Source organism: Limulus polyphemus, unplaced genomic scaffold (genome assembly GCF_000517525.1).
Source record: "Limulus polyphemus unplaced genomic scaffold, Limulus_polyphemus-2.1.2 Scaffold526, whole genome shotgun sequence".
NCBI classification, from domain to species: Eukaryota; Metazoa; Arthropoda; class Merostomata; order Xiphosura; family Limulidae; genus Limulus; species Limulus polyphemus.
In genome coordinates this window covers 130577-140914 of record NW_013666136.1, presented here as the reverse complement: position 1 = coordinate 140914, position 10338 = coordinate 130577, and the positions used below count along the sequence as shown (strand labels likewise).

General features: G+C 31.2%; 1 protein-coding gene across 1 annotated transcript in view; it reads left to right on the top strand.

Annotated features, from left to right (window-relative positions):
- Positions 1–256: 256 nt before the first annotated feature.
- Positions 257–10338, top strand: part of LOC106458876 (leucine-rich melanocyte differentiation-associated protein-like) — a 22428-nt gene continuing 12346 nt past the window's right edge. The window contains exon 1 of the mRNA XM_013918434.1: positions 257–362. Within this exon, the coding sequence (XP_013773888.1) occupies positions 264–362 (99 nt within the window). The 5' untranslated portion in view covers positions 257–263. The remainder of the gene's footprint in view (positions 363–10338) is intronic.

Sequence of the window (10338 nt, the reverse complement as noted above, 5' to 3'; positions counted from 1 at the left end):
TTATTAATTATAATAAGCATGTTAGTGTTAGCTTTAATGTTCGAGTCAGGATTGATAATCTTCTGAATGAATTCGTTTATTACATATGTTTGTGTTCTTAAATAATTATGTTTGGTTAGAACCTTCAAAATCAATTATAGATTAAATATTTCGGGCTTATGAACGGGTCGAGTGCCTTGATATGCATTTCATGCCTTCAGTGGCGGGAACAGGTTTAAGAATCTCAAGGACGTTTTACCTGCTTATCAAGATTGGCAAGCAACATGGCGAACGCGAGAACAAACCAAAACACAGCACCTTGTTTCCAGAAAAACCGCGAAGTTCAGCTCCATGAAGGTGCTTTAGTGTGGAATGATGGTCAGGTAAGAAACGAGCTGTGGTATACCCAAGAGAAATAAAATGAACAAGACAAGATCTAGACTGATTTTCTTTTATGTTAATAAACTTAATCAAAGAGCTAATTTTGTTTGTGTGTTTCAATAAGTTTATAGGTCGTTAGTTGTGGTTGAACAGACATTCGTCATTTTCTGAGTTAATTAACGTCTATGCAATGAAATGACAAGAGCTATTTGGTTTATTAGAATATAAAATTTTTAAAGGACAGAGCTTAAGAAAACTTGGTTTATCATGTCTCAGTTGTGGTTAGTTTTAGGTAATGTTTTCCTCTATTTAAGGAGGGTTATCAGTTGCATACTTACCTGTTTAAAAAGTGAGGCTCTAGAAGCTGACCTACGAACCGAGGTTACGCTAATGTCCATTCTTCGTAAGTAAAATACCAACAATCATATTTTTTTCTAAATATTCAAAAGCTAACTTTTATGTGATGTAACATATAAGTAAGTATATTATTTCTTCAAAAAATTATATACTAATTTATGATTCAGACCAACTCCACACTAAATTACTTAGTGTGTTGTATTATTACCTGTTAACACCAAGACATCAACAACTGTTGTTTTTCAGAAAATGATTCAATATTCAACTATCATCTTAAACCAAGAACTTTTTATAACTTGTAATGACGTCACCTAGACAAGAGACATACTAGCAACATTTTTAAGTGACTGTGATTGACCTTATATAATTTTGTGGTAGTTTGTAGCCTTGTGTTAAGAGAAGAACTTGTTTTCAGGCAAAATTTGTTTTAAATTAGACAGTGTTCTCATTTACGTAAAAATGGTGGGCCTCTTTTTATTATCTCATAAACAAGGAACACCAGAACCAAGTATTTGTGTGAAAACTGTAAAAAAATAACAACTAGGATAATTTCCTTTAGCCTCAGTTCTTGTATCTCACCTGATGATGCCAAACAAACCTGATGAAACGTTGTGAATAAAATAAACAAAAGGTTTACTATGTACAACGGATAAAACTTGGAGAACTTTAAAACATAGTTCTTTCTAATATTTAATTAATCTTTGTATATTGAGTTCTGAGTCTTGTATAAAAGTTTCTCGTATCATATCTTTTCACTAAAATCAATTGAACAAAAACTGGAATATACTAATTTTATCTAATATCTGAAAAAAAATTAATTTTCACTTACACTAGCTTATAACCGGTTTTTAGGCATTGTGGCACATTTGGTGAAGGACAAATATATTGTGGCACATTGATAATTCTAATAGACTAGAAGAGTTTCTTAAAAAGAAGCCTAGAGATATTCTATAGAAAAAAGATAGAAAAAGAACTTATTTGCATAATTTGGTTGAATCAGAAATGCTTGTTATCAGGCTCTCAATGTTGAGTTGAAAAGTCATATAAATATCGTTGTGGTATTGTTGAAACACGCAAATATCATTGTGGTATTGTTGAAACACGCAAATATCATTGTGGTATTGTTGAAACACGCAAATATCATTGTGGTATTGTTGAAACACCCAAATATCATTGTGGTATTGTTGAAACACCCAAATATCGTTGTGGTATTGTTGAAACACGCAAATATCGTTTGTGGTATTGTTGAAACACGCAAATATCATTGTGGTATTGTTGAAACACCCAAATATCATTGTGGTATTGTTGAAACACCCAAATATCATTGTGGTATTGTTGAAACACCCAAATATCATTGTGGTATAATTAAATTGAACTAAGAGAGCGGAATAAAACTTATACCACAAAAATTTGTAAAGTATAAACAAACGTTTTTAATGTTTCCAACTTTTTGGGCTTGGACGACCTTTCTCTTGTGATTTTAAACTATGATCGAGAAAAAGGTTTGATACCACAAAGGGTTATTATACATAGAACTTTCGATATGAGCGTCGTACAATAGATATGTGGAAGCTTAAACGTTAATCAGTAACAAATAAATATTATTTTAAAGTTAGGATAATATTAGTTTATAAAATATAAGGTGAGAAACTTGTATTTACTTGTTGGTGATTGTTATCCAGAAATTTTGAAATATATTTAAAACTTCAATAGTTACGTATGATATATATATGTGTTGTGTGTATGTTGAAATAAGTATATAAAAAATATGTTTACTTATTAGATATATACATGCGTGTGTTGTGTGTATGTTGTAATAAGTATATAAAAATCTATTTACTTATTATATATTTGTGTGTGAGTGTTGTGTGTTGTAATAAGTATATAAAAAATCAATTTACTTATTATATTTATATATTTATGTGTGTTATGTATATTGTAATAAGTATATAAAAATCTATTTACTTATTATATAGATATGTGTGTGTGTTGTGTGTATGCTGTAATAAGTATATAAAAAGTCTATTTACTTATTATATATATATGTATGTGAGTTATGTATGTTGTAATAAGTATATAAAAATATATTTACTTATTATATATATACACATCTGTGTGTTGTGTAATAAGTATATAAAAATCTATTTACTTATTATATATATATACATCTGTGTGTTGTGTAATAAGTATATAAAAAATATATTTACTTATTATGGATATATGTATGTGTGTATGTTGTAATAAATATATAAAAATCTACTTACTTATTATATATATATATACATCTGTGTACAGTATAATAAGTATATAAAAATCTATTTACTTATTATATATATATACATCTGTGTGTTGTGTAATAAGTATATAAAAATCTATTTACTTATTATATATGTTTATCATTTACAATTTTTTATGGTTAAAAGATCTTTTCTCTTCTCAATATCAATTTTTAGTTGCTGGACTTATATTTTGCGAAAAACGAAATAGTTGGTAAATAACAGTTTTATACCATTGTTTTTATTCAGTTGACCCTGTAAGGATATTTACTTTACAATTTGATAACAAACTACACTAAGAATACCACTTTTTAATACAGATTAGTCTATCTATCATATACAGTAATACTGATGCTGTGGCAGGAATCATGAAATGTCAGTATACCGTGTTTGTTTTATGGAGCATCTTATCAGCACAAATGAAGTATTAAAATTCTGCACAGATATTATAGAACAGCATATTTGTAAAATGAAATAACAAACACTTAACAATTTACAAACATTTAACCAACACAAATAATTGGCATTGTTTGTTATTATTCTTTGACATTTCTTCGGTATGGGCAGCTTTAATGTAGAATGATCATTTTCCCTTCATAATATTAGCATAAAATAAATGTCAAGTGTGATCCCTCATAATATTAACATAAAATAAATGTCAAGTGTGATCCCTCATAATATTAACATAAAATAAATGTTAAGTGTGATCCCAAATTGTTTACTTATAAATATCACTTATAATGAGTTTTATCAAGTATGGCTATTGCCATCATATCACTCATTCATTCATATCACTGACTGCAGGAATACTTTCGCTGCAAAAAAAAACCCAAAAAAAAACAGGCCCAGACATGTGTTAACCTTAATTTTAGTGCATAGTGTTCAGTGAATCAGTAGTAGTTCTAGTGATCTAGAAGAGAATTATAATATTAATAGTTGTAGTTAGAAATTATCATTAATTCTTTAAAGTGCCATAATATTTACTCTACTGTTTCATTTAGTGTATAATATTTTTGTATTTGGTGTCGGTTTGCGTATTTTTTCCATTAATCTTAGATAACGACGTATTCACTAGTTTGTATCGTAAGTCTATGAACATCGTTAAACAGTGATAAACTTTTATCTCTAATATACATATATATTGTTCTGTAAAAAGAAAATATTATGTGATCGTCAATACTTCATTAAATGTATTTTATAAAGTGGGATAATTAAAATAGTTTGGTATCTATCTTCAGGGTACGTACCCTGATATTCTGTGTATGTAACATTTTTGATATAACTCTTATCTCAATAAATTTACCAGAACATAGTAATCAACTGCATAAAAAGAATGACACGAATTTACTACTTGGCGGATATTAAAAATCCCCGAACTCAAAACTGAGTTTGGTAACACGTATTTTCGGATTTAAATCAAATTATGTTAAAAGTTTAGTTTACCAACTTTTACCCAAAGATTCCCCATCATGTTTCTTTTCTTGGAATTCCGACTAGTCTCTAAATATTACAGACTTTTACGTTGGAAAAATGTCTAAACAATTTCACAGTGAAATTCTAGTTATGGGTTACTCCTGCTTTATCAGAGCTGTTTTGGAAGAGTGATACTATTTATGGGTTATTCCTGGATTAGCAGAGTTGTTTCGGACGAATTTCATTAACATTAAATGTTTAACAAAATGAGTTTATTGAATATAAACATTATGGGACAATAGACGTTGATCAGAAAGCTGGTTTATCTATAATTCTAATGGTGCTACTTTGAAGACTTAAGATGTGAATTTACTGTGGAAAACTTTAGGAGTATATCAGGCAACAAGTGTTTACATCTGAAATGGCGTTGTGTTGACGGGTTTAAAATGAGAGATTTTGTTTGTTTGTTTTGAATTTCGCGCAAAGCTACACGAGGGCTATCTGCGCTAGCCGTCCCAATTTAGCAGTGTAAGACTAGAGGGAAGGCAGCTAGTCATCACCACCCACCGCCAACTCTTGAGTTACTCTTTTACCAACGAATAGTGGGATTGACCGTCACATTATATCGCCCCCACGGCTGAAAGGGCGAGCATGTTTGGTGGGATGGGGATTCAAACCCGCGACCCGCAGATTGCGAGTCGAGCTACATAACCATCTGGTCATCATGCCAGGCCGAAATGAGAGATGGTATCATAGTTGTGAGCAATTGAACTAGATATTTGCGGTATCCTTTCAGAAGTAACTAACAAAATAAAATAAGTACATCAATCAGTAGAAATAGAATCTTCAGGGCCAGTGAGAGTATCAGACTGCGAATCAAAGGGTCATCCAGGATTCTAAAGACGATTCCGCTAAACACGATCCGCACTTTCAGTTTAGGCGCATTATAAAGTGACGGTCAAACTCATTATTCGGTTCAAAGAGCTACATAAAGTTCATGGGGCGGCTATCTGCCTTCGGTCTGACCAGTACTTTAAAACTAGGGACTGCTAAAACTGAACCCTAGATGTCTCTGACTTATTGGTTTAGCTAACGTGCACATGAGGCGGTGTTCAAGTTGAAAATTCCAATTCCAGAATCCCAAAAATACCGAAATTTGCCACAAAAGAAGGACCTTTGAAAATTCTTAGTAAAAGAGTTACGATAAGACTTTTAAAGTAAGTAATTAGTTTAATGTCTCTAGAGATTACAATGTATGTATACGACATGCTGTTTTTGTTGTGTTCATTAGTGATTAATGGGTTTTTTTGTTGGCACTGTTAAGAAATCATTGCATCCGATAAACGGTTCTTGTGTAAAGATTTAATAAAATCAATTGACGACTCTAATAATTTATTGTATAAAGTTAAAAACAGTAGAAAACTAAACACCTTTCTACATGTTACTATTTTTGTTTATTGCTTTTAACTTTTTACATTTAACTATTGCACATTTTAAAAACTTTGGATTCGTCAACTGATTTTATTAAGAATCATCTCTCTAAGATTGAATATGCTAGAGTCACGGATACTTACTATTATCCTGTGTATGTGTACGAGGTTCTAGGTTTGTGTTCATTACTGATTAACGGGTTGTGTTTGATGACACTCTCAATAGATAGCTTTCTAAGGTGAAATATGCTAGAGTCATGGATACTTACTATTATCATATGTATGTGTACGAGGTTCTGGATTTGTTGTGTTCAGTATTGATTAACGGGTTGTGTTTGATGACACTCTCAATAGATAGCTTTTTAAGGTGAAATATGCTCGAGTCATGGATACTTACTATTATCATGTGTATGTGTACGAGGTTCTGGATTTGTTGTGTTCAGTATTGATTAATGGGTTGAATTTTTCCATTATTTGCGAGAAATACCCTTTACATATGAATACACATATTTGCGATTCTTGTTAATTACACCAGCGTACAAAGGTTAATATCAAAATCTTTAGATTATTCTACTTTAAGGTAGAGACGATTTTGTATTTGACCTGTATCTTTAATGTCCTTTTTGGGTCTGTATGCATGTAGCCTTGTGGTATATATACGGGATAGTTTGATTTTATAATACGGTAATTCCAAACTTCCATCTAAAAAACCTACTTAGCGACACCTAAAGGCCCTAGAAATGTTTCGCATTTATTCAGTTACGATGAATAAAAGATACAAAACAATTTTAGAGGAAGAAAGATAAAGGAAACTTGATCTATCCTTTACAATCTTCTTGAGCTCTCTGAAAACTTCTGAAGCATATTTGTATAACGTAATCCAGGTAGTTTTATGTTTTGAAAAAACAAAAACATTGAATTTCTAGGTGAACAGTTCAAGAAAATGAGAGCTCAAGAGGCACATGCATTCTTGTTTCCCACCCATTCTACAGTTGTAAGGTATCTTTCAAAGGTCTAAGAGAGGATCATATTACCGCTAACCAGAAAGTCACATGATCTCAGAAAATCCTTGAAGAGGACCTCTAGTGACTACCTTTTCTTATGACATCACATCTGAGGACAGCGAAGAATTTTAATAATTTTCAGACGAAATTCGAGCTAATACTTGAGACTGTGGACCGAAGAGAAAAAAATCAACTATCTGATGAATAATTTATGGACTTTAATGTTATAGACATATATTACGAAATTAAACAGTTGCTAGAGTTTGTCAGCGTACCGTTATGTGAAAAGGAAAACATTAAAATACAACATTAGGAATGATTCTTGGAGAATAATGGCATCATGTTCTTTTTCAAAGCGAATTAGAGTATCACATCTTTGCATAGTGTCGTATCGCACAAAAGAAAATGCTGTAGTTTCTGCAGAGGTGAGTCAGTTGACTTTGTGTTCATGGTTTCGCTGTAAGAAGAGGGCAAATCTGTTTCGTGATGACATGATGACACAAGAAAAAACGTGGTTATTTAGCTATACCGTAAAATAACTTGATTCATTTGATTGTATTGTGCCATTTTGAAAGTGGGAGGGGGTGAGTGAGTTAACTGTGATACAATATATTAAAGGTGAGAAAGGTGAGTCAGTCCAATGCATACTAGTACTTTATTTGTTATGAAAATTTCGTAGGTTCTTTTTTTTCTACATGAAAAACCTAATTATCAAAATGTGTCTCGACATGTTAAAATAAGAAAATGTTACTATTTATATGTAAAATATACGAGTCATTTTGAGCCCCTAATTACATCTTATTTAGCGGATTCATTGAGAGAAATCCTAACTTTATGAGATGAAGAAACACCATTGATGTGGTAAATAGCATGTTAAAATACCTTCAAAGTAGTCAATGATGTTTTGGAATACATATTTTCCATCATCAACACTGTTTTCATTCTTGTTTCTGTGTCAGTTTGAGCATGTTGATTGAATCAGGTAATTTGGAAACATGTTAAACCCTTTTAAAAGTTACTTGACATGTTCTGATTTTGAATTCGAAACGGACAAATTAAAAAGGATGTGTAAAAAAAAACATCTGCAGTTTACTTGTTTATAATCACAAATGTTATGCCTAGTTGTTTCTGAAGCTTCGCCATCTTTCGACGTTTAAATCGTAACTGTTAAGCACACTGTTTTTCAATATCATTTTCTTACAAAATATCTTATTTATAATAAAGTGTGGGCATCTAGGTTACATTTTTTATTATAATATAGACCATGCTTTTATACATTTGAGTGAGATAAGAATTACAAAATATTAAGGATATGAAGCAGTTAGTTGTCAAAATTTATGAACTATTCAAACGTTACAAGTTGAAATTAAGATTCAACCAAAGTTAGTTACTGCAGTTGTGTTCTAAGTGGATAACCAGTACGATAAGTATGTTACCTTGTGGTTTTTGGTATTCGAAAACACAGTTTGATTTGTAAAGTCCCCTGAACATGGTATCATTAAAATTACATGATAATACATCTAAAACAAAAGGGAGAAAATGTTAAAAGTGAACGTTTAACTGACCCCATTTGGCTTTTTATACTCATTTTTCTAGACTTTTTCATGAACCATACTGTCTGTGGGAGTATAACATTTTTTGATTACTTGACCCCTAATAACGTATGCCACACAAAAATGACGAAAATAGTGGAATTAACTTTATAAATTATTGCTGAAATTTTCTACATATTTTTCGTGAAAAGTGTTTGTTTGTGAATTTCGCGCAAAGCTATACGAGGGTTATCTGCGCTAGCCGTCTCTAATTTAGCAGTGTAAGACTAGAGGGAAGTCATCATCACCCACCGCCAACTCTTGGGCTACTCTTTTACCAACGATTAGTGGGATTGACCGTCACATTATAACGCCCCCACGGCTAAAAGGGCGAGCATGTTTGGTGTGACGGGGATTCGAACCCGCGACCCTCAGATTGCGAGTCGAGTGCCGTAACCACCTGGCCATGTCGGGCCTCGTGAAAAGTGAGTAATGCCATACAATTAATTGTGTCATTTGTTCAGAGTGATAATGGTAACAGGCAAAAACATAAAATTGCTGAATATGATGCAATATGTGAATTCTAGCACTAATGAACAGCTTATAAACAAATCCATAATTTGAGGGCTAAAAAGTGTAGGCTATGAAGTAAACAAAATGACCCGCCGTGTGGTCACTTAAACTAAGGTGCACTCTTTTGTCTGAATTTATAATTCATTATGTCATTAAAAAGTATATTTTGTAAAGTTTTGTTAATTTATTGAAAACAAATTTCTTTTGCCAACAAAATACAACCCTAACCGAAATCTCCAATTGTCTAAAATAACCTAATTAATCTAAGTAAGCACAAACAATAGGCGTTTCGTATAAACGTTTTATTCTAAGGTTGAGCAACCAGTGTAGAAACGTTAACATTTGCTAGAATAGATTGTAAATGTGAGGACGTCAACTTTACGATGTATTTATGTTTACCGTTTCGTGTTATCAGAATTAGTTGCATCAGTTGGATACTTTTTTTTTTCTTAGTGATTATGTTACTGTTTTGAACAAGGTGATTTGTTGACCCAGTTTTTATTTTTATGATGAAACATTTTGTACATCTTCCGGTCAAAGGAAGTCACGAGAGAATTATCTTACAATCTGGGTCAACTAAATTACAATTTTTGAATTTTATTTTGTCATTTAGAAAATTTGCGATAATAAATACAAGACAGAGACATAAACTTGTCACTTAAGTATTATGATAATTACATAGTGATAGATATAACAAGTAACAAGAATACAGTCCAATTGTACTTTCGAGGTATTTATTTACAATCATTACTTTTACTATGTTCTTGTGTCAGTGATTAGATTGTCGGTAAATATATGTAAAAGTAAGTGATAAGTTCTCGTATCACAGTTGAATAAACAAATATTGTTCCGTAAATTACTTTCTATGACACATAGAAAACAATAATTACTTTGTTTCACTCTATAACCAGTTACATCGGCTTTATTTTGCAACTGGTGAACGAATGTTATATCTGTTTGGTAACTAAGTATATCCAATTATAAAAAAACAAATAAATAAATGTTCCGCTTTATTAAACAACATCCTTAAAGTTTCTTTTCGTGTAAGCTTTAATTACTGACAAATATGAACTTAAATGATAAGTTGCATTAATAGTAATTTTACTATTTTGCTTGCAGAGCCTTTTTCTACAATGATAAAAATATCATTTATTCCAATGTTTTTCAATTCATAGCAAATACGTTGAAAATCAAGAAAATTTATTTATGTAAAATTCTAACTAAGACAAAATAAACATGGATTTGAAAACTAAAGATTAGATTTAATCTAACGCTGATATTAGTAAATACTATGTAAGGATAGCGGTTATGTCTGATTAGAGATTAGTAAATACTATGTAAGGATAGCGGTTATGTCTGATTAGAGATTAGTAAATACTATGTAAGGATAGCT